This window comes from Octopus sinensis, linkage group LG19, assembly GCF_006345805.1.
Source record: "Octopus sinensis linkage group LG19, ASM634580v1, whole genome shotgun sequence".
NCBI classification, from domain to species: domain Eukaryota; kingdom Metazoa; phylum Mollusca; class Cephalopoda; order Octopoda; family Octopodidae; genus Octopus; species Octopus sinensis.
Window position 1 is genome coordinate 27690131 of NC_043015.1, and position 27113 is coordinate 27717243.

General features: G+C 36.9%; 1 protein-coding gene across 2 annotated transcripts in view; it reads left to right on the top strand.

Moving 5' to 3' along the window:
• LOC118767118 (shootin-1-like) overlaps positions 1–27113 on the top strand; it is a 288093-nt gene that overhangs the window by 180888 nt on the left and 80092 nt on the right. The window contains exons 5-6 of one of the 2 annotated variants that reach the window (XM_036511177.1): positions 6640–6729; positions 14029–14092. In XM_036511177.1, the coding sequence (XP_036367070.1) occupies positions 6640–6729; positions 14029–14092 (154 nt within the window). The remainder of the gene's footprint in view (positions 1–6639; positions 6730–14028; positions 14093–27113) is intronic. The other variant, XM_036511179.1, reaches the window with a different exon arrangement.

Genomic DNA, 27113 nt, shown 5'->3' on the forward strand with positions numbered 1-27113 from the left:
GGTGAGTATATGTATGACATGTATGCAGGCATATTTACACACATCCCTACATATACCAATGACTAACAATAATCTATATATGTACACACATATTCCACCATAGCCACATCATCATCATCATCATCATCATTTAGCGTCCGTTGTCCATGCTAGCATGGGTTGGACGGTTCAAATGGGGTCTGTGAAGCTGGAAGGCTTCATCAGGCCCAGTCAGATCTGGCAGTGTTTCTACGGCTGGATGCCCTTCCTAACGCCAACCACTCCGCGAGTGTAGTGGGTGTTTTTTATGTGCCACCTGCACAGGTGCCAGACAGAGCTGGCGAACGGCCACGAACGGATGGTGCTTTTACGTGTCACCGGCACATATATATATATACATATATAAACATATATATATATATATATATATACTAGCATTAAAGACCCGTCGTTGCCGGGTCATAGTGCTAGTGCTTTTACATGTCACCGGCACGGGGGCCAGGCGAGGCTGGCAATGGACATGAATGGATGGTGCTTTTACGTGCCACCAACACGGGGGCCAGACAGAGCTGGCAAACGGCCATGAACGGATGGTGCTTTTACGTGTCACCTGCATGGGGGCCAAGCGAGGCTGGCAATGGACACGAACGGATGGTGCTTTTACGTGCCACCAACACGGAGGCTAGACGGGGCGGTGCCGGCAACGACCACGATCGGATGGTTCGCTTAACCACAGCTGCAATTCCCACTGATGTTGATCGACCTCAATTTGGTTCTGCTTTCTGATATATGAATTGATTTGGTTTGATTTTGATTTTGACTGTTCTCACTGGTCTTGCCGGGTTTTCTCACGCACAGCATACTTCCAAAGGTCTCGGTCTCTGGTCATTTCCTTGGTGAGACCTAAAGTTCGAAGGTTGTGCTTCACCACCTCGACCCAGGTTTTCCTGGGTCTACCTCTTCCACATGTCCCCTCAACTGCCAGGGTGTGGCACTTTCGCACACAACTATCTTCAGCCATTCTCATCACATGACCATACCAGCGCAAACGTCTCTCTTGCACACAACAACTGATGCTTCTTAGGTTCAACTTTTCTCTCAAGGTACTTACACTCTGTCGATTATGAACACTGACGTTACACATCCATCGGAGCATACTAGCTTCATTTCTTGCGAGCCTATATAAACTTGCAGACATGCACAAGCACGCATTTCCCACATAGGTGTGTACACATACATGTATATATATTCATCTCACACATATGCACAACATGTCTAGACATATAGAAAAATAGGTGCATTCATTATTGAGAGGGTGGTGAGGGGTGCATAGAGTTAAGCGGCGGATAAAATGACAACTTATCTTATAACTATCCTAATAATACATGGTTTGTAATCTTTTGACTCTAAATGAAGACTCCTAAAATATTGAAGTATTTATCAAGTAAAATGGTGGCCACTGTAAAACAGTAAAAATTATTTCATACCATTTACAAGAACCAACAACTTTACAACACAAACTACCATCATTAGCTAAGGCTGAGGATAAGAGTAAAGCTATTGAAATTACAGATTAAGAAAAAGAATATAAGCACTTAACTTTAGAGTTCATTTGATCAATATAAAATGGCCTTTGACAGAGTCCCCCCCCCCAATCCCTTATCTGGTGGTCATCAAGGAAACTAGAGATAGATGAATGGTTAGTGAGAGCCGTGCAAGCCATGTACAGGGACGCTGTCAGTAAGATGAGGGTTGGCTATTTATCATAGTCCTCCAGGCAATAACAAAGGAATTCAAGACAGGATGCCCCTGGGAGCTCCTCTATGCTGATGACCTTGCTCTAATTGCTGAGTCACTATCAAAACTAGAGGAGAAGTTTCAGGTTTGGAAACAAGGATTAGAATTGAAGGGCCTCAGAGTCAACCTAGCTAAAACCAAAGTCCTAATAAGTAGGAAGTCAGGCAAACCACAAATCCCTTCAGGTAGATGGCCCTGCTCGATCTGTAGTAGAGGCGTAGGTAGAAACTCTATAAGATGTACCCAATGTAAGCTATGGACACATAAGAGGTGCAGTAATGTCAAAAGAAGGTTAACTGGGAAGATAGTTTTTGTATGTGACAGATGCTCGGGAGCGATAAACACAGAAAATGCGCAGAGACCAACTTCCGCCACATTCCAGCAAGAAAAAATAGATGTAGTTGATAGCTTCTGTTATCTAGGTGACAAAGTCAGTAGCGAAGGAGGGTGCACTGAAAGTGTAGCTGATAGAATAAGAATAGCTTGGGCAAAGTTCAGAGAGCTCTTACCTCTACTGGTGACAAAGGGCCTCTTGCTCAAAGTAAAAGGTAGACTGTATGACGCATGTGTACGAACAGCCATGCTACATGGCAGTGAAACATGGGCTGTGACTGATGAGGACATGCGTAAGCTCACAAGGAATGAAGCCAATATGATCCGATGGATGTGTAATGTCAGTGTGCATACTCAACAGAGTGTAAGTACCTTGAGAGAAATGTTGGACCTAAGAAGCATCAGATGTGGTGTGCAAGAGAGACGACTGCGCTGGTATGGTCATGTGGCAAGAATGGTTGAGGACAGCTGTGTGAAAAAGTACCACACCCTAGCAGTTGAGAGAACCTGTGGAAGAGGTAGACCCAGGAAGACCTGGGATGAAGTGGTGAAGCACGACCTTCGAACTTTAGGCCTCACCAAGGAAATGATTAGTGACTGAGACTTTTGTAAATATGCCGGTGACACATAAAAGCACCATAATCTCATGGCCTATGAAGGGGCTTATGCATACCTTTTCCTTCTTTGGACACTAAAACTCAGCTTGCGAAGACCTGTTGAGGCAAGTGAAATCAAAATCAAATTCGATGACTGGTGTCCATGCTAGTAGGGTGCAAAGAGCACCATACGAGCATGATCAAAGAGCACCATATGAGCAGCTAACCGGCTTCCATGCCAGTGGCACTTAAAAGACACCATTCGAGTGTGATCGTTACCAGCGTCACCTTACTGGCACTTGAGCCCCGTGCTAGTAGGGTATTAAGAGCACCATCCGAGCATGATCATTGCCAGAGCAGCTATCTGACCTCTGTGCCAGTGGCATGTAAAAGACACCATTCGAGTGTGATCGTTACCAGCATTGCCTTACTGGAACCTGTGCCAGTGGCATGTGTAAAGGATTCGAGTGAAGTCATTGCCAGTACCGCCTGACTGGCTCCATGCCGGTGGCACGTAAAAGCACCCACTACACTCTCGGAGTGGTTGGCGTTAGGAAGGGCATTCAGCTGTAGAAACTCTGCCAGATCAAGATTGAGGCCTGGTGCAGCCATCTGGTTCACCAACCCTCAGTCAATCGTCCAACCCATGCTAGCATGGAAAACGGACATTAAACAATGGTGATGATGATGATGAAAATACACTTTTTATATATATAAATGATGTATGGAAGACTGGAACTGGACAGAATTACATTGATTTGATTGGTAAAAGGTAAACGTTGTAGTAAACATATACTGTATCTCTATTATTATTGAAAATATTTTCTTTGCATATAAACATTCTGATGACAATGAAAAAAAAACTGCTAGAAATTAAGGTATTCCTAACAAGTGATAAAAGAAAAAGAAATAGCAGAGAAAGTAAAAATAACAAAAATACAAGCAAACATAAAAAATTACACAGGTTGATAAGCAGAGGACAAAGCTACTAGTGATTTAAAGATTTTACAAAATTCATGGATGACTGCATCTAAGCAGAGAGGTCAATCTAATACCAAGAAATTGTTTTTCAGCAATAAACTTCTAAAGAACTCGACTGAAGTCATGGACAAAAATGACATTTTCATAAATAATTAACTACAACTCAGGATTGAGAGCTTATAAAGGATTGGAATAAAGTTCGAATGGAAGCTTAAAGTTTTATTACAAAATGCCAGAGACAATCCTGCCTGAAATTCTACCTGTTAGGCATCAAGAGTTGCTCCTCTTTTGGCGATGACTTTCTCAATCCTCTTCCTGACTGCACCACAGGCTTTCTTAATGAATTCCTCATCAATGACTTCCTCCTATGTCCTCCTACATCCTACGGATGGAGTTTATGGGGGTTTGCAGCTTACTGTAGGGCTCCTCACAAGCCTTTCTGACCAATTCATTCCAGATACTGAAGTCTAAATGGTTCAAATCAGGTGATGAAGGGGCTAAGTGCCCTTATCCCCAAACCTGTTCCCAAACTCATCCCTGAGAAATTTTTGAACCACTGCTGGAATGTAAACTTGAAATTCTTAGCAATCTTGTTGGGTTTCCCTTGTCTCAGGATATCCAGAAAGAATCCAGGTCTTTACATCTTTCAAAACCTGAAGCTTTCTCAAACATGATCGATGGCATCTTCTTGCCATCAGAATCGCTATCAGAGTTACTATGCAGCAGATTAATTATTTTAGCAATATAACCAAGCCTCTTAATTCTTGCCAGATCAATCATCCTAGCTGCAAATAGAGACAATCAATAGATACAGCTTGCTGTTGTAATGAGAGAAAGCTCTCTGCAATTAACAAACATTTCATTGCTTTGCAGACTGCATATGATGGATGGCATGCAAATGTTCTTTTTATACATTTATCAAGCATTTTTATCCAGTATGAAATACATACACACACACACACACACACACACACATATACATGCATGCATACATACATGCACTCACACACACACATACATGTGTGTGTGTGTGTGTGTGTGTGTGTGTGTGTGTGTGTGTGTTTGTGCATGTGTGTGTGTGTGTACATATATACACCATACACATACACATAATTGACTGCTAGAAATTTTGCTTCCTACTTCTCTCAGTAAATATATTATAGAAAATAACACAGAAAACACTATGGAAAAATTTGTGTTTCACAAACATTTCAGAAATGTCATATTTTCTATGAAGAGACAATGAAACTAACAAAAGTAAAATGAATGAAACAAACAAAAAAGCCATATGTTTTGTATTGCTATCATTTCTCATCAGTTGTAATAGTTACATTGATGTTTTAATTGTGTTCTCTTACCATTAATTTGAATCAAAGGGAAACCCTAATAAACATAGTAAAGAGTTAATCACAATCAATATCTAATAAAATTAAATCTCAGAAACAAATCCCATCTTCTTATCATCTTCATTTGACACTAATGATTTGTAACACCCAAACACATGGGAATCATTTCAAAGATATTTTCCATTGTATTGTGAAGCAGCCTCTAATCTATAAAATTGTAGTTTCTCCAGAAACATCTTTAGCAGCCTTTAGAAAGAGAAATGATATTTTTCTTTAAACTTAACATTCAATTCAGTTTAGTGTCATTGTATCCAAACTCAATAAAAGACTTGGAAAATGGAAGAACTCATTTTATTAAATTGTATTGTTAGTTTATTCATTTTAACTGTTTCCATATTTACTGCTGAGCAATTTTTTAATTTTTTAGAAATATTTTTTTTTTATTTTTTGGAAATAAAAGCTTGACATTGCTAAAAATATTTAATACTAAAACTTAAATTAGGCAGTAGCTTTAATATGTAAAAGAAATATACAGCTTAAAGTGACGTATTTGTTTCAGCTACTATTGTTTAATGAAAGCTACTTGTTTCGGTTTAATGATTATAAATTTTATCATCATCCAGAACCCTTTAAGTAGAGATTGATGCTAGGAATATTCCTTCTGATCTATTTCTCTTCCTTAGGTACCTGTCTATGGACAGTTTCCTTTCAATTCCTCCAATTTATCACCATATGCTAACTATCATAAATGGTTGTTTTTCTAGTTTCTCAAGCTCTCTTTTGATTATTCCTGATGTACATTTGAGTGATTTACATTGTTGTGGCTGGTGAGATATAACTAGTTTGTATAGTAACCTTCAAAGATTCATTCAAAGTGCCATATGGTTACTTGATTTAGAAATAGAATCATTTGACAAAAGGACATCTCTCAATTGACATCTTCCTTCAGATGGCAAAACTTCCAGCATATCCAAATTTATCAAGAGCAATGTCCACAAATCAATACCTGTATCATCAATGTCATAAAAGTAATCAGTAAATACAAATGTTCATATGCAGCAAGAGGTTCTAATGATAACACATTAAAATTTGTAGGGAAGCTGTTACGGTTGATATCACATTAAACAGAGTATAAGTGGAACAGTCTACTAAATTACAAAATTAGGTATAAGTAATAGAATTGACATAGCATCCTTGTCCTTTTGATGTTGTTTAACACCAGGATTGACCTGTTTGGACAGAACTATGTTCAAAACCATTGATCCATCATGTATGGCCTATTCTATTTAATATTAAATACTTTTCTATTTCGCTCTCTGGTTTGAGATGCTGCGTGTGATCTGAGGGAAACTTGGCTATTGTTTCTAACATAGAACCATCACGAAGCTCTCTGACTGGGATCGGTTGTTGTTTGGCTTCAAGTCAACTCTGATTGATCAAAGTATTCCAGCTTAGAACTATGTCTAGGACTACATTATCCAATGTGCCTTGGTTAAGTAATCCCATAATAGCTACCTCATTGACTCATCTACTTCTTGTCTGGAAATGGTTAAATATAAGGTACATATAACTGTAGACTATAGCTAAATGTAATCTTTTTGTTTCAGTTTAGAAGATCACATTGAAAAGCAAAGAGACAACATAAAGAATACTTTAAAGATATTTGAGGAGCAAAAAACTAATCATTTAAATAACACGTAAGTTAACAATATACATCTTTTAAACAAGTAGTGGTTTATTGCAGTTGTTTTTGTTTGTATGGCATGTTAGATTTGTGAGTAGGGGTGGGAAGGCATGAACCTTACAAATTTCCATTCTTGATTAACACAAAGTCTTGATCCTATCAGATATAAGAGACTTCATCATGAACCCAATGCAATATCATTTAGAAGACATGCTAGCTGCTCTTTTGACACCCTATTCTGTTGTAATTCTATTGTATACTATATTTATTTATCTAGCATCACATTGAGCAAGTAAATAATCTATCATATATCTGGCATATGACACAAGTCATATTCCACCACACATATTGAATAATCTATTTGGACAACAAAGAAAAAAAAAACAAAATAAGTGCAATAAAACTTCCTGTATGTAAAACATATTTAGTCATATAAACAGGTAAAAGTTATTTGAGTTGCCACTATCTCATCTTCATTTCTTTTCTAGCATAATCTATCTAAAACTATATTATCTAACACATCCTTCCTATTTTTAAGAGAAAAGAACCTAGCATAAGAGAAATTTAGTTGATATTTCCAATCAGTGGAGTGAATAAATAGCTCTCTCTCCTCTCTCTCTCTCTCTCTCTCTCTCTCTCTCTCTCTCTCTCTCTCTCTCTCTCTCTCTCTCTCTCTCTCTCTCTCTCTCTCTCTCTCTCTCTCTCTCTCTCTCTCTCTCTCTCTCTCTCTCTCTCTCTCTCTCTCTCTCTCTCTCTCTCTCTCTCTCTCTCTCGTCAATAGTGGTTTAATTTAACTTGACACAAAACCAGTTATGAGCATTTATGAACTATAATTTACCACTGCCTGATAGTGATATTGCATAAATTTATACATAAATGAATAAATTTATGCTCCATTACAGCCATCCTACACCCTCTTTTTCTTCATTTCTTCCTTGGATCTTTCTCCTACCCTCAGAGAGACAATACCCTCTAGTCAGGGAATGATTGGCATAGATCTTACTCTGGTGTCACTTACTACATGTCGATGTCAAGCAGTACATTGGTCATCAGGAAATAGCATAGTATTCACAAGCAATCATTTATCTCATTAATAAGTAGAAAGTCTACTTGGCGAGCATATTCATCTGACTAGTAGGTGATTCAGTGGATGGTCAATTTCCTTAAGTTGGCATTGTAAATGGTTGGATCATTTGCATGAAGATCTCTAACATCATTGATTCTACTTTATTCTTTATTCATAGCTTCCACGTACACTGGAATAGACATCATGGTATTATCCACTATATCCATTTGAATTATCAGCCACTGAATTGAGGTCACCATCACCTGTTATCAAGACAGTCTGCAAGAGAATGTCATGGAAGTGAACCTTTGCTCATTCATCAGGCCTGAGTGTGGTGTATCTGTAGAGATCAGTGATTCTTTATTGGTGTTGCCTATATCTACTCTGTACTTTATTATTCATTGCATGTTGACCAAAGATGGAATGGTTACAGCTTGAATTCCTTTGATCGTTGGTTTATTTAGTCAGAGTTCACATGGGACTAAACAACAACTGCATGATATGGTTGAGCTAAGGAGGGAGGAGTTTTTATATAGTTGCATGACCTGCTAGAAATAGCAACCAAATCTCTTTAAATCATTTCTTTAGTGTCTCTAAAAGAAAAAAAACACATTGGCTATTGTAGTTGTAGACATACTATCTGAACTAGAAGGATATGATGGTTATAACTGAAGTACATTTGATCATAAGTCTGGCCTGGGGCTAAAAAGCATATGATATTGTAATATTGAAGAAAAGCAATGTCCAATTAGATAAAGTATTGGGCTTTGAAATAACTGTGGTGTACTGTGGTTACCAACCTTCTATTCTACTATGTATTTAGTAACAGCAAAGTAATTAAATGCAATGAGAATGGCTAAAACAATAATGATGGTGGTGGTGGCAGGGTGGGGATTCATCATAGTAAACAGAATGTAAAGGGCAAGTTGGTAGTTTCGAATCTTTCTCATATATATTTTTAAAAAAAACAATTGCAGATTGAATTATTGAAAATATGTTTCCACATAAAAGCTGACAACATATCCATATTATAGCACCTGAAATCATACATGTCTACACATTTGGAAAGCAGCTGATAGTTCATTGATAGTGACTACCAGTTAGAAAACTGGTGGTTCTAATCTCATTGCTGACATGTCAGAATTCAATTTAGCTAATATAGTTAATAGGTTACGTAAAGTATACTAGCCATCTCAATATGGCTAACCACTAAGGGTGGGTGTTACTGTAGCTTTTAGCCCCAGGAGATCATCGTCTCCAGCTGGCTTTAGACACACTTTCTGTGCCCTTATGGTATTTGCAAAGGGAGGTCATCCCTCTCTCGTAAACCTAAGTGACATGCACGGACTGTAGCTTCTAGGTACATTACTGTTTACATCTCGTTCAGAGATTTATTATTGCTTGCAGACAGTTTTTCGAAATCAGTGATGGAAGTTACTAGAAAAACAATAAGTATTTGCAAACAGGTCTCCCTTTCATCGTAAACTGGTGACTGCCATACGCCGAAGACAGGCAAATACCTAGAAACTGCAGTCCGTGCATGTCACTTAGGTTTACGAGAGAGGGATGAACTCCCTTTGCAAATACCATAAGGGCACAGAAAGTGTGTCTAAAGCCAGCTGGAGACGATGATCTCCTGGGGCTAAAAGCTACAGTAACACCCACCCTTAGTGGTTAGCCATATTGAGATGGCTAGTATACTTTATGTTGTCAAGCAGTTACTGTTTACATCTTGTTCAGAGATTTATTATTGTTAGTTAATAGGTTGTTCTATTTTTAACCCCAAATCTGATATGGGAGAGCTTTAACAGCATTTCAATATATTTATATACATGATATTTAAATTTGAAATGGCCACTTGCAAAAAAAAATCTCTTATTATATCATTGATTTTCCAAAATGCCAATCAACTTCTGTCAGTTGTAGTTGTTGCAAGAGAACTGCAAACCATTGCTACATTGCTGGTTAGCCACAAGTCAGCCATGATTAACTAGCTCTTTGATCAAAAATGTACCAGTCATGACTAACCCTTTTTATGTACCAGTGTATCCTTCTTTATATAAGATGGTTTTGTGTACTTTGGCTGTTATTTCTAACTAATCAAGTGACCAGACAGAAACTGCCTCATTGACTTAAGAGGAGAAAAATCACTTGCTTTTACTTTGTTTCTTCACTTTTGTTGTCTATTTATTCATGTAGTATATTTGTTAATTGTGTGACATTTTTTTAATGATGCGTGTGTGTGTGTGTGTGTGTATATACGCACGCACATATCTCAAAATACAAGAATCATCAGACAGCTGCACAAAAGTTGTCAAAGTATTTTACTCTTGTTAATTATATTTTCTTTTCTTTTTCAGTACTCTGTTATCTTAACTAGCTTCATCAAACTCAATGTTGGGGTATTTTAACATGTTTTGTAAATTTTCAACAAATATATAAGCAGACAAATGATTCTTTTCAAGAAATTCAAGTACATTTTAGCTTGCTATCTAATTACAAGATAACTGATTATATAGGTGTGTGAATTTCATGACTTTTTCCTCAAAACATAAAATACAATTTACTTCTAAAATTATAATTAAAAATAAAGATATTTACAATATACTAAAATGTTTTGAGAATGGAGAGAGTTTTAGAAGTTGAAACTAATTGGAGAGGATACTTACCATGACAGCAAGTGGATTGTAAGTTAGTAGTGTATATATGTGTTTCATTATCATCATAATCATCATTTTTACATCTGCTTTTCCATACTGGCATGGAAAATTAGATGTAAAAACGATAATCATGATGATAATGAAGTACACACACACACACATCTTCAGTGCACTGCATACATGCACATATCTCTCATTGCCCTCATATTCAGGACTAGTGATAAGTCTATTGGAAAACTTCTATACCAATAATACTGCTGCTTAGAATATACAATAACGAAATATTGGTTGTAAAGAGAAAGGCACCAATAGGTTGATTTAACAATAACACTCCATGCAAAGTCTTCAATGGTTTTTATGTGATTACTAAAAAGTAAAAGATCATGTGTTTTATACACCACAGTTTTATAGTATTTTGTTGTAGAATTTAGTATTGCCATAATCGAAAATAAATGTTTATAAATCTTATTTCAACTCTCAGTGGTAATTCCTTCTATCACATGAAAATGTAAAACTAAAACAATAACAGCAGGGTTTAAGGAACTGAGCAATGCAGACATTAATTCAAACTCTGTTAGAACCTCAGTGTTGTTGTTTAGCCTCAGTTTCCCCTTGATTTAGCAGACCTCTAAGTAAAACATTCCAACCATGACAATCACATTTATAGCCACATTGCCCATCTCCTTATGATTGTAAACTAGTTTGGTTGTTATTTCTAGCAAGTAGAGCAACCATATAGAGGTTTCCTCGTTGGCTTGCCTTTGTGTGGTATGCCTTGAAGCAAAACAAATGTAAGTGTGTGTGTGTGTGGTGTGTGTGTGTGTGTGTGTGTGTGTGTGTGTGTGTGTGTGTGTGATGTCAGTATTCATCAGCAAAAAAAGTAAAAATTTGAGAAAAAAGGGCAATAAATTTGTTGAGGTCATAAGAATATAAAAACTTTCAAGAGAATGTAAAATAATTCTTTTTGGAAACTGGATCTTGTGGTACTTATAAAGCTATAAATAATAGCATGTAAAGTATTGGTAGTTGCACAGGGACCTCCAAATTATGCTCACCATCTTCAATGTTGTGCACCAGTGAATGGATCATTAAAAACTTGTGGTTCACAATATGCAATATAATGACTTCATTGTTCTCAAAAGCTAATATGAATATAAAAAAAAACAAGTAAACCATTTAATGTATTTGTCTTAGTGTAACTTACCTAAAGTAACTTACCTTGGGAGAGTTCTACTCTTTTACTCTTCAAGCTACCTCTGCAAGTGATTATAGTGTTAAGTTTTTCTCTACTATGCAACACCAATTCAATTTCAGGTGCACAAGACCATTTGAGAGTTAAGTATTTTACCTACAGACAAAAGGCTCTGCCACTGACTGGATACAAACTGTTGACATGTCACTTGGTTATCATTCACTACACTATCTATTTAACCATCTTTACCACTCAATTTTATTGACTCAGTTTTAATTTTCATAATTACACACAGACACACATCTATACACAAGGTGGTATCAAAAAGTTCCTGGACGAGTTCTGTAGCATGCCTACAAATGGCAACACATGGTTGCATGTGCAATGAGGGCTAGCAGTGACTTTTGGGATCATGTGTATGCTATAGTCTGTGATTTTGTCATGGACAGGAACAAAGAGCCAACGTGAAATTTTGCCTTAAATTTGGAAAGTCTGCAACAGAGACATTGAGCATGCTTCGGCAAGTTTATGGTGATGAGGCAAGGGGATGCACACAATGTTTCGAGTGGCATGGACACTTCAAAAGCAGAAGAATGTCCCTGGAAGACGATGAGCAATCTGTAAGACCTGCCACGGGCATCACCCAAAGAAATGTGGTATCATGCATCAAGAATTCATCTCCAGGGCCAGACCATCAATTGAGAGTTCTGCTACATTTTGAAGTGCTTGAAGGAGGACATTCAGCAAAAGTGACTGGATCTGTGGAGCATGAAGAACTGGATTCTTCACCAAGCTCTCTTCATTCATGAGCTTCTCACCAAAAACAACATGGTATCACTTCTGCACCTACCCTATTCACCAGATTTAGCACCAGCAGACTTCCATCTCTTTCCCAAGATGAAAAGGCAGCTCAAAGGTAACCATTTTAACACTGTTGTCAAGATTCAGAGTGAATCACAGTAGGTCTTTAACTCACTTATAGAAAATGACTTCCAGACCAGATTCCAAAAGTAGTAGGAATACTGGGACCAGTGCATTCTTGCACAAGGTGACTATTTTGAAGGAGATGATGTTAAAACTTAGGTAAATAAATTATTTCTTATTAAACAAAACTAATCTGAGAACCTTTGGCTACCACCTCATATATGTATTCCCATGATTATTCATATTTATAATTATATACTGTATGTATATATATGTGTGTGTGTATGTATATATGTACACACACACACACACATACATTATATAGCCTCCCCAACTCATGCACACCCTCCCTTCAATCCTTACAGATGTTGCCTACCTTCCTCTTCTACTTCTGCAATTTTTTCCCCTACACATTCTTATAAATCCCTATTCGCCCACCAGCTACTGCTACTGCTACTGCTATCTGAGGTGCCACCTGGACACCTCATCATCACTGATTATCTTCTTGGAGATACCTCTAATTAATTCTCACTCTCTCTCTCTCTCCTCTACTCCAACCTTTTCTTCATACCTTAACCCAAATCTAGCATACAGAGGAAACATAATCCTCCCTTGGGGTTTGTTGGCTTGTAAGCTACAGGGTGACTTCAATAGTGCTGGTGGCACAAAAAAAGAGCGACTAGTCCACACTATAAAGTGGTTGGCATTAGGAAGGGCATCCAGCCATAGAAATCATGCCAAAGGAGACCCTAGACTCACTGGATCCTTGTCAAATCATCTAACCTCTGCCAGCATGGAACATAGACCTTAAATGATGATGATGATGATGGTGGTGGTGGTGATGATATCTATGTATTTTGATGATGATGATATCTATGTATTTTTCAGTAGAATTTCCACATTGACTTCAATTAGCTTCCATGATCCATATATTTTGTTCTTCTGTACAACCATTGTAGAAAAGTTGTCTCTTATTTATGACAGTCAGTATTTTTGATGTGTAGTCACTTGCACTGAACCTGTCTCCCAACTTAACATTGTTCAAATTTAATTCATTCTGTCTTTGCTACATAAATTCCACTGTCACAATGACATCAGCGGTCTGAGAGAAAAAGATGAAAAAATAGACTTTGTGCATTTTTCAAATACTATATTCATCAAATACTATGTTCATCTTCATTGGCAGAGCTATTTGTGGAAATGTACCTATTACAGACAGTTCTAGAAAAGTTATAAACATTACATTACAAAGATACAGCCACTACTTGTGGAATTTCTGATATATCATTTCATATTAAACCATCATTGCAACAGTCTTCAGTGTTTTTAAAATGATTGATTTTTTTTTTTCATAATTTTCTTCAGGTAAAAAGCTCAATATAAAATAATAAAATATTTGTTTTTTTAACAAATTTATTCTAAATCAAGAAAATTACTTTATATTTTTATTTTTATCAATTCTACTTTTAGAAAAGAACTAGAGAAACAGTTATCTGATATTGCTCAGAAACTGAGAAATGCTAAAGCATTCTATGTGAGTATTGAAAGAATATTGATTTCTTCTTTAAGCATGTGGCCAATTTTTGTAAAAGATGAGGTAGAGTTGATAGAATCGACCCAGTCTCTTTATCAAAGTGCTGTTATTTACTTTATCAGACCTGAAGGAATGAAAGGGAAATTGAAGTGTAATAGGATTTGAGTTGAGAACAGGACAAAACTATTTACTGTAATACATTTAGTTTGACATTCTACTTACAGAATCATCACTGCCACCATCCCTACTTCCAACCTTTATGTATTAAGAATATAGGAAAGCAGAGTTTTCCACGAGTAAAATCTAAGATCCAAGTTGATAGACTGTATTAAAAGCAATTGGATCTTAGAAGAATTGCGATAAGTTCAATTCCTTACCCTCAGATGAAGAGCGTGAAGCCCAAACATTATATTCTTCATTCTTTGAGGCAACTGAACCCCAAATTCTTAGAATATCTCCAACAGAAGTTTTCAATTCCTGATGGCATGTGAGAATATATGATGATGGCTCAGCACTTAAAGAGTGACTATGAGAAGTTGTGATATTTATCCCTTTACTGGAAACAACACAATAAGGAAAGCAAGGATAACAAGGGCCAATTTTTTTTTATTCAAAACTTCCATCTACACATAAAACAAGCCAACTGGGTGCCTCAATGTGTCAAATCTTAAAAAATATGAAGGACACATAGTCCACAATTCACTATGCCTAGAAGGAAAGCAATGGGACGGTCACTGTTGAAATGCTTTAGTGATAGAATTTAGAATATATATACTAGAGTGGTTAGATGATAAGTTTTGCTTGAGAACAGATTCCACCCAGTTTGAGAACTGAACCCACAATCTGATGATCATGAATGTAACACCTTTGGGAATAAATAAACGAATGCCTGATGGTAATTTTTATGAAAGGTAAAATTAATCATGCTTGTCAATCTATCATCTGCTGGCCAAGCATGCCCCAACTTCTCTTATCCCTCATAGGTACAGATGCAGGCAGATTGTAAACAACAATAAACCAAGTGGTTTTACTACAAACAGGTACCTTTCTTCTGTAGGTTCCAAAATACTGGGTCATCTCCTAAATAATGCGATTTTTTTATACTTCTTTTATTTCTAAAAATTAAGATAAACAAAGTTCTTTTTTGATCTAAAATATACTCTCCTTCATTTTCTACAATACTTTTCCATCTATCTAGCAGACTTGCAATGGCTCTTCCAAAATTCACCTGTCCATGATGAAAAATACCCCTCCAGTACTGTTCTGACTTTGTCTACAGAATTCATATTTTTTCTGTCCAAATGATTTTGAAGACTGTGGAATAAATGATAATCAAATGGGTCAATGTCTGGCAAATATGGTGGGTGGGGCATCGTTTCCCATTCAAACTGCTCCAGCCATTGTATATGGCCGAGCATCTACACTGTTTGTGGCCGAGCATTATCCTGATGTAAGAAAACCTTTTGACTTGAAACCAAAGATGGTCTTTTTTCTTCTAGCACTGACAAATTGGGCCAATGGGTTCTTCACAAACTTACCGAGTCTGATCAGGCACAGAGAGTGAATGTGTGTTCTTCTTTGCTATCACCTCTCACAAATCAACCCTTTTTGGACTGAATAGTGACTGGTAAATAGAAATGGGTTCTCTATAAAAATGTCTACCTTCAAAGACAGTGGGTAATGAAAGGAGAAACACCAGCACCCCAGGCTAAAGAAGGTCTTCACCCATGTAAGGTGTTGTTATCTGTTTGATGGGATATGATGAAGGTGAAAGGATCTTCAGCTAAATTCCTTATGGGTATGAGAAAGCAATTCAAATTCTTCTGGGTGAACAATAGTGATAGCAGAGGTGGGGTAGTTGAAAGATGGATAAAGAAATAGAGGTGTGTCGAAAGATAATGAAGCTAAAATTAATAATAGGCAGCATGACAGCAAGATTTATCTTGGCATATAACCCATAGGTAGGGCTGATGGAAGAACAGAAGAATTGCTTCTATGAGACCCTTCTGCAGACCATCTCAGGAATGAGTGACAATGATATCATTATCATAGCTGGTGACTTCAATGGTCAACGCATTGATAGCTTTTGTGATGCACATGGAGGCTAAGATTAGGACTCGAAAAATGGGGCAGGTGTAAAGCTTCTGGAGTTTTATGTTTCAACTTATTTAACAATTTGCAATATACTCTTTAAAAAAATCATCCAATCTGACTAACACACAAATCAGATAGATTACTTTCTCATCACAAAATGGGACAGCAGGGTTAGTGTAAACACCAAAACCTTTCCTGGCAAAGAATGCACTATGCACCATAAGTTAGTGACTAGTGACTTCTGTATCAGAGCTTGGCAGATACAGAAAAGAAAAACATCACAGAGAAAGAAGGTTTGGAAAATTAAATAATGTTCATGACTGTAAAGGAGAGGATTTAGATACCTGTAGCATAGATGACAACTGGAAATTTCTAGGTGTTACAGGTTACAGGTTTGACATAAGGTTGAAGCAAAGTTCCAGTCAAACCACTAGTAACAATAAGGTTTCAAAGAGACAAATTTCGAAAGACTAGAAGGGTGGTGGTAATAGGGAGCACTACTCAATGACAAGAAGGGGATGTTGGCTTCAGGTATATTAGGTTAAAGGTGAGGCAGAAAAGATTTGTACACGTATTGCAACATGAGGATGAGAGGTAGGGAGTGATTAGGATTGGAAAATAATTTGTGAGAGAGAACAAAGATGTCATTAGTGAGAAGTGTATTTAGAATAATAAAGGAAAACTTGCTGCTGATATAGAACAAAAAAAAACTGGCATAGAAGTGCTATTATGAAAGGTTGATGAATGTGGAGGACTCATGGGATAAACAAGGATTACTCCATGCTGATCCAATAGAGGGATGAGCAATTCAAGTTGACAGCAGTGTGGTAAATAAAGTAATCAAGGATATGAAGAGTGAAGAAAGCAACAGATCCATCGGAGACTGTTGCAGAAATAATAGAAAGTGGGATATGAGATTACCATCTAGATAGTTAAGTCATTCAGGAGGTGTAATTCCCAATGACTGGAATAGATATATCATTGTTAACTGCTTCAAGGGCAAAGGTGTTGCCTTAGAGAGAAGCAAGACCAGCACCTGGAGAAGCAAGTTTATGCCTTCCATAAGTGTTGTTGGGCGCTGGATGGATGGAGGGATGGACCAATTAAATTGCTTTGGGTCTGGTTTGGTCTGTGCCTCCAGATGGGAAAAAAGTTGGACAAAGCTATGAGCAGAGTGGTTACTCTCACCCAGATATAAGCCAAGAAGAATCTATCCCTGAAAAGTTGAGCAGATGTGGCAAAAAAGTGCATTGCATCAACCATCTGCTACCACCTGACCATTGAGCCTTGGAACATTTACTCTTTTGCTGATTGTGGGAGAGACATATTCTGATGGCCAGGCAATCAATCTGCAGTGAACACCTACTGTATGGATGATGATGCGTAAACATGCATAGGGACTACAACATCTCCAGCACTTTCTTGATGATGAACAGGTGTAGCCATTGTTCACCAGACATGTATTTCCCCAGCTCATCTCTTTGATGAGCCCTGGGTCAAGCAAAGTCCAAGAGAAAGCACTTAGAAAGTGGAATGTCTTCAAGCACTCAGCCCTCTGACTGTCAGACACCATAGTAGGTGGAAAATCCAATTTAGCGTTGTAGTGAAAGGTAAAAGCAATGACATTCTTGAGGAGACCCTCAGTGTTGAAGGCGATAAACTAGCCACTCTCTTCCAGATAACTTTCAGCTCAATAACAATGGATAACTTTCAGAAATGCTTGGCCTGGTATTGCTACCAGGGAGCATTGTTGGTGCAAGATAAACTCTACAGGCATGGAAGTGCCATCAGCCAAACATGTCTGAGATGTGTGTAGAGCAATGAAACCATCCTGCATGCACTTGTCCAGTGCTTAAGCATTATTGAGCTACAGTTTATGCTGAACACTTGCTGTTATGTAAGGGATATATCTGGCTACAGCTGAATCCACCATGAAGAGCACCCCACTGCCTTCTTTTAATTTGTAAAAGCAGGCACCCTAACCCTAATCCTGGTGGCCAAGGTGAACGGGGTTATATGGTGGATGTAATTGAAGGAGTTGAAAACAAACAGTTGCCTCTTTGACTTATCCATCATTAACTTCTTCAAGTTTTACTTAAAGAGGAAAATAAAGGTAGAGAGGAAAGACGTTGATTAAGGCTAAAATGCATCTAACCAAGACTGGCTGGACAGTCTACCTTAATGCACCAGAGGAAGTGAAAAACGCCACCTGAAAAAAGACCTTTAAATGCAGATGCATATCCCTGAAGTCAAGAAGACTAGAACAAGCAATGCAGGCCCAGGTTGAAAAACACATGAGTCTGGTCTGGAATTTAGAACCATATGTTGCCTGAGGCAAAAGCTTTGACATGAAGAACTATCCAAAGAAAATGTTACAACAAGCCTCAAGAATAAGGAATTATGCATGATTCCCACATGTTTCAGTCAGAGGGTTGTCAAAGTCAAGGTAGCAAAGGTGCCACCAGAAGTGGACTTCTTTTTGCTGGCAGCAGACATGTTATGTAGCAAAGAGGACAAAGTAAAGACTTTACAAGTCTACAAAATTAAAAACAAAAATTGGTATTGTACAAGGATGGAACTCTTGTTGCATTCTGATTCTACAACTGCATAAGAGATTCCTGATTTATTTAATCTACCTGGAGGAACAAAACAAAACTACTGAAAGTAGAGAGCCGGGATGCTACATTTGTGGCAAAACAAATCTTTTATAGGCTTTTTGCCTTGCACAAACAAAAGGAAAAACCATGCTGCTGCAAACACCTCCAACACAACAACAGCCACAAAAGCAACAATAACAGCACCAGCAGAGGCAGGTGACTACTATAGCTGCAAAACAACAGCAATCACAGCAGCAGCAGCAACTACAAGAACAAATGGAAACAACAGCAGCAAAGAGAACAAAAACTCACCAACATCTATGGCTTCCAAATACTAGATAGCAACAAAAGCAGCAGCATGAGATTAGTGGAGGAAAAGATTGATGACGTACTTGGGGGAAACTCTAGGCATTGGGAGGGATCGACTAACTGGTCTTTCAAGCCAAAATCTATGAATAGCTTCCAGAAATCCCTGGCCTGGCAGTGCTGCTGGGGAGCTCTGCCAGTTCAAGATTAGCATTATAGACATTGAAGTTCTGTCAGATAGACCTGCCCAAGATATGTCCAGGGTAACGAAACTGTCCTGCATGCATTCGTCCAGTATTACAGGCTTGTGAGGCTTTTTGTCAGACAGCTGTTGTTGCATGTAGGACAGATCCAGTTATCAGCCAAGTCCATCGTAAAGTCCATCCTACCACCTTCCTTGGCCAAGAAGGAAAGGCAGTTTTCTTCTGTCTAGTGGCAAAGGAGGAAGTGCAGTGGATGAGATTGAAAGGATTGAAGACAGATACTTTCCTTTTTGGCCAAGCCCTCATCAACTTTTCCAAGTTCCACCTGAAAAGGAAAGTGAGAATAGAGAGAGAAGTTTTTCCCCCATCTCCCCCAATAAATTTGTTGAAAAGTGGGTGAATGTGGCGAGGACGGCCCATGTGAATGGTCCTACTCTGAACTTTCATTTGTAAACTGGAGGAGTTTGAGAAGGAGTGGATCACCTGCTAAGGTGCTTCAGGCAATCAGGATAACCAAAATGTGTGGGGATTCTCAGTTGTCCCTGTGAAGAACTCCCCACTTTTGGGGAATTTTTATAGTTTGTTTTGTTAACTATTTTTGTTACTTATTATATACACAGGATTGTTCAACACCCCACTTGTCCCTTGCATTGTATTGTCCCTATTTGTTTTGTGTTCAGCCTTTGTGGTCAATAAAAGAAAGTATTATTATAATTATTAAAGAATTATCATTATTATTATTATTGAGTGAGAGAGCAGTGCATGCCATCAAAGTGACGCTGGGGTAAAATATACAAAGCCCAGTATACCCATCATGACTACCTGCCTGATAAGGCTAAATCAGGCACATGCATCACAACCATATGTGCATGGCATGGTGATCTCATATCAAGATAAATAGTGCATGACCTTGGTCAAGCAAATGATAAGCAAATCTGTGGTATTGAGCAGAATATTTGCTGTAGCCCATCTTTTATACCAAGACAAAACAATGTACATGATAACACTTCCAGTCAGTTAAGATCAGAAGCCATGAGAACCACTGCCTGGCACTGCATTAGGGCATTATCATCATCATCAAGCACTAGGCCATGCCTGACAGGATGCATGGCCCAGTGGTTAGGGTGTTACACTCATGGTTGTGAGATTGTGGTTTCAGTTCCTAAACCGCATGATGCAATGCGTTCTTCAGCAAAACACTTCCTCTCACATTGCTCTGTGATCACTTCCACACCTGACACGTGATGCAATGTCCACCTGTTCAGGAAAAGTCGATTTGATGGAGGGAATAAGCTAATGTACAGCACATACGTTTGATCATTATAAACAAATTATTTGTGCAAATCATTTGGCAAAAGCTGAACATTCATACATCGTTTTTGACAGGACAGTCCATCATAATTACTACTACTACTACTACTACTACTACTACTACTACTACTACTACTACTACTACTACTACTACTATTCTTACTATTTTTATTATTGTTTTGATGGCTGGGTTCATTTCACATATTGTTACAGCAATTTGACATTAACTTTCAGAATCAGCAATGTGTGGACACTGAATAAGCATATATTGGACTGTTAAAAACAGTTGAAAACAGTCAAGGTGCAGTAAGATAGAGTTGAATCTTGAACCACATAGCTGCAAGTGAACTTCTTAATCACAGAGCCAAGCATTCTGTCAGAATATCAAAAAGATGTTTTGAGTGAAGAAGGAAAGCAATTTTAACCAACCAACTAAATATATATTAAACTAGCTTAAAAGCTGCACTCTGTGCAGACTTTTCAGCTGGCTCCTGTGAAGGGCAAAAGTGAGCAATAATAATAAAGCATTTAAAGTTTAAATGAAAAACTTGTAACTTTTGGGGGTTCTTTTAAAATTTGAATTTCAACTGTTATCAAATCCTCATCCAGACCTGATCCCAAAGCTGGTCCTAGGATCATTCTGATTCCAAAAGATATAATATGCCTATGTAGAGAAAATGTAGACTGTGATACTGGGTTCCAGACACAGACAGACAGAATTTCACATTTATTATTATAGATATGTATACTTAATATGCAGTAAATATAATCTTAATTATATACTGAATATATATTTAAAAAATAAAGAGTTAAATAATAAAAAGATTAAATTTATTGAGAATGAATCAGGAAAAAAAGTAAAGAATAATAAGTCAACCTGGAATTGAACCTTGTGATCCAGAATCTTAGCACAGTTTTATAAATCACATATGGAAGAAATGAAAGTGATAGCAAACATTTTAGTAAAAAGAAACTAACATAAGAACTAACACCCAGAAAATGTAATATAGGCTTTTAATGGAGTATTAGTTTAAATCAGTTTAACATTGATCTGTTCAATTACATTTGAAATATGTTCCATTATATTTTTAGCATCAATTATTTACATTTGAAATTGTTTAGGAAGCTTACTTCTTAGATGCATACACACATACATACATACATACATACATACATACATACATACATACATACATACATACATACATACATACTACATACATACATATGTATATATGTATAATATATTGTATGGTATACTATGTGTGTGTGTATGTACGTGTGTGTGTGCGTGCACGTATGCATGTATGAATGTGTGTATGTATGCATGTATGAATTATGCCTATTTAAGTATACATGCACACATAGATGCATATATGTATATACACTTTTTCATATATATATATATATATATATAATATATATATATATATATATATATATATATATATATATATATATATATATGTATACATACATGCATACATACATAGATACATACACACATATATACACACACAACTATATATCTATATTATATCTGCTTCAACTATAAAATAAAAATTTTCGTTAGATATAAATTAGATTTGAATAAGTATTTCAGGTTTCACTTCTAAATTATATCTACTAGCTCACAGCTTAAGTATATATTAAATAATAATCCTCCATTCTGAGAGAGGTTGTGTTAAAATTTCATTAAAGCTGTTTATTGCATGATAGCAGCAGCATGCTTACAAGAAATAAATTTTGATTCAAAAATATATCACTAAGTTCTTTTTGCATATATACATGCACACATGCATGCATTCACACATGTGCATGCATGCACACACACATGTGTGTGTGTGTGAACAAATTGAAATATTACTATGTGTACTGCACAGCATCAAGGTAACAATCCATTACTGTATAAATTATTGAATGACATCTTGATGATGGTGAAAAAGATGAAGAGGAAGATTAAATAGAAGGCATATCTGTAGCACATTGCTTCACAGTACTCTAATTATCAAAATAAATACACATGAATACATGCACCTATATAAATGCACACATATGCTTATGCATAATGGACAGACACTTGCTTCTGACATATGTGGCAAACAGTTATTTATACTTTCAATTGGGCATTTCTTCATGCTAAGCAAACTTTCTTCTATGTTTGATTTAAAAGGCTGAATGACTTAAAACATTCACTTTGTGTTAAAGCAACTACAAGGTAACATAGACAAATAAATTCATGCACGCACTCACACACACAAAACATGCACATAGACACACACACACATGCACACACATATGTATGTATGTATCTTTTTATCTTTTTACTTATTTCACTCATTTGAATACAGCCATACTGGGGCACCACCCTCAAGGGTTCTTTAGCGGAACAAATCCAGCCCAGGACTCTTCATTTTAAGCCTAATACTTATTCTCTCATTCTCTTCCGTCGACTGTTAGGTTACACACCAGCACCAATTATCAAGTGAGGATGAGGGGACAAACACAGAAACAAAGACACATGCAAAGATACATGCATATATATGACAGGCTTCTTTCAAATTACATCTGCCAAATCCACTCACAAGGTGACATGCAGTGAGACTGAACCTAGAGCTATGTGGTTAGGAAGCAAGCTTCTTACTACACAGCCACACCTGCTCCTATATATATTTATGTGTGTGTGTGTGTGTGTTGAATGTCCTTTCAATATGTTTGGAATGTGACCAGCTGTTGTGTGTGCATGTGTTATATACATATATACAAACACACACACACACACACACACACACACTCATACATATATATATGTATATATATATATATATATATATATATATATATATGCTGTCCTGGTGTTCGTATGCATTCGATCCTTCTTCCAGGAAATCTACGCTTCCAGCTTAGTTTTTCTTGGAGGGCTGGCCGTGATCTAGTAATCTCAAGATTAATCAGCCGAAATTACTACGATGATCCGGTTCTTGACTGAAGACTGAGGGGTTCGAATGTCCTGTCCATGTTTATTGTATCGTCTTCTATGAGTTATACGTTCTTGTCCATGTTGTATTTTTCTACATACCTTAATATATATATATATATATATATATCATATATCATATATTGTTAAATTCTTATCTCTTTATCTTTGTCACTTTAGACATTATTATTTCTTTTTATCACAGGTTTTGTTGGAACTCTTGCAGTCTTCATGCTTAGCGGGTTTGTTGCTTGTAGCCTACAGTACCATGCTATCTTTTCTTTCCAACAATCTAATACTTTCCTGATTATTCAGCCATGCCAAGGAGACAAACATTTTGTAACAATTATACTAGGCACTCTATGCCAATTTCCTTTATATTCCTCTTGATGCCTTCTGATACTATCCCCAAGGGCCGCCTACTTCAATTCTCATAGCTGAACTATTTTGTACTTAAGACAGTTGTATTTATCTATTTTTGCCTTCCGACTTGACTATTCATGAGTCAAAGGGACATGCAACATCAGCTGTATAGCACATGTGGTGCATCTTGTCAACCACCACTAGGTTCTGTCTGTTATGCTCTAGCACCTGATCTATTTGGATTGGGAAATCCCAGAGGATTTTGCTAGTCCGACTCCACCACTTTCTGCAGTTTGTGCTCATACCACATCTTGCCTCTCTCTAACTCCCACTTTTCATACAGTTTTCCATGTAGCACTTTTGCTACCTTATCATGTCATCACAGATTGCAGTGGTTTTGGACAAGTCTAGGGCATTCATTTGAGATATGGGCAATGGTTTCATTCACTCTATTACAGATACAGCACAGTGGAATTCGTGGCTTGTCATCATCATTATCATTATATGTTTTGGTTTAGCTTTAATTTATAAAAGTTGCACCCAAGTCTCAACCAAAGACATCAAAGGACACCAAGGTTTTGCATCTGAAGATGCTAACAGGTGAGATGTCATGCAATTGAAAAAATTGATCTTTATGGTATCTGTGGAACAGAGAAAAACCCTTGAATGAGAAAGACTGCATTTATATAAAGAGGAATTTATGTAGAATGTGTGAGGCATCTATATGTATGATCTTTTGTGATTCTCTTATTTTGGGTGTGTCAAGAATTTGGTCTATATATTTGGTTGCTTTTTTAGATATCATTCCAAGTGTCCCAATTATTATTAGTATTATCATCATCATCATTATTATTAAGGCAGTGAGCTGGCAGAATCATTTGTGAGCCGGATGAAATGGTTAGCAGTATTTCGCTTCTCATTACTTCTGCTCATCAAGGGACATGCTCAAATAGTTATGATCAAACAACTGACAAGCAAATCTGTAGTACTCAGCAGAATATTATTATTTGTCTTTGTATAAAAGATCTGATAAAATTAGTATAGCAAAAGCTCTGACCTCTTGAAGATTTTAAGTATCAAAAAATATGAAAAGTAGCCTTGAATATTATAATTATTATTATTATTTGATGGACATAATGATTGTTATTGTTATTGTTTTACTTCTTGTTTGCTCTGGTAGATTCTGTGAGAATGAACAGCAGTCTGCTGTCAGAGGTCTCTCACAGGGTCTCTTTCCATACATTATAAGCTTTGATACTTGTTTGTTAATTATCATGGGAGACAGTCAACAAACAAGTATCAATCTCGAAATCATAGCTGTCCCAACCAGAACAGCTTTTTGGGGCTTGCTCTGCTCTCATGTCAATTCCAACTACTCTGACATATTTCTTGAACTTGGTTGTTAGTGCTCCAAGTGCCCCTACAACTACTGGAATGACAGACACTCTCCTCATAGTCCACATTCTTGCAATCTTGTCTTTTAGTAGACTGTACTTTGCAATCTAGTTCTTTGTCATCTATGTCTGCATCCCCAAGTATTGCAATATCTATAATCTTAGTTTCCTTTTTACCTTTATCTACCACAACAATATCTGGCTTCTGAGCCTCGATTAGGGAGTCACATTGGATTGTAAAATCCCACAGTATATTACATTCCTTGTTCTTGGTGAGTCCTTCTGGTTCATGTTCGTACCATTTCTGTGCTGTTCAGGCCATACTTTTCACATGGATGAACTTAACCACATTATTGTGCCTCCTTTTGTAGTCTTTTAGACTAGCTTCCTACACTCATTCACAATATGTAAGATTGTTTCATTTCTGCTGGCACACATCCTACAAAGGGGTGATTTGCTACTCTTATCTATTTGGAACTTGGTGTAATTAGTTCTCAGAGCTTGTTTCTGGGCACTGCACATCAATGCCTCAGTGCATCCTTTCAGATCAGTTTTTCTTAGCCATCTCCAAATGTTGATCTTGTCTTTTCCCTCAATTTCTCTGAGATATTTCCCATGCAGTGATTTCATTTACCAATTGTTTACTCTTACTTCATCTTGTTTCTTAAATGTTTGTGGCTGCATCACATTTTTTATAGGTATTGTATTGTTAATTCTAACAGTGACAAGTAAAGATTCACTTTGTTGTTTGACAATACATTGACAACGCAGATCCTATGAGGCCTCTTTCTCCCTTGTTCCAAGGCACATACAGCCTGTCAATATTGCTTTAGGGGCATTGTTACTTGTAAATTGTCATCGTTTTTCTGGTTTTCCCATCCATTTCCTCAAGCTCATTCTTTGTGCACCTAACAGCGATATTATTATTATTATTATTATTATTATTATTATTATTATTATTATTATTATTATTATTATTATCATCATCATTATTATTATCATCATCATTATTATTATCATTATTATTATTATTATTATCATCATCACTATTATTATCATCATCATTATTATTATCATTATTATTATTATTATTATTATTATTATTATTATTATTGCTTTTGCACAGCTTCTAATCTTGGAGATGTACTACGGTGTCAGCTGTTCACTACCAGTGAACTAAAGTAACACTCCTTATTTTGAGCACCATCTAGAGTATTTGAGCAGTTCCAAGCAGTGCTGTTTTCTGCAAATGCTCCACCCTTGTTGCAGTCCCTATTTGTTCCATGTACTTCCCAAGATTTTTACTCACTATTCTCAGGGTTCCGACAATTATTGGTACTACTACCACCTTTTTCAGCAACCACAACTGCTTAAACTCCCAAGCTAACTTGTTATATCTATTGACTTTTCTTTCTTCCTTATCACATACCTTGTTGTCAAGCTGGGCATGCTATACCTATGATCCAGCATTGTTTACTTTCTTTTCAATTAGGACTATGTCTGGTTTCCTATTCTCTATCTCATGGTCACACTGAATCATAAAATCCCATAGGATCTTTGCATTATCATTTTCGATGATGCCTTCAAGTTTATGCTTGTACCACTTTTTTGCTCCGTCAAGTCCATACTTGTTGCAAGTGTCCAATGGACAATCCTTGCTATATTGTCATGACATCTCTTATATTCTTTCTGGGCTAGTGGCACACATTGACTGGTAATATGCCATTTCTGCACTTATCACTTTCTGATGTGTTGTCTATTCTGTATTTGATGTAA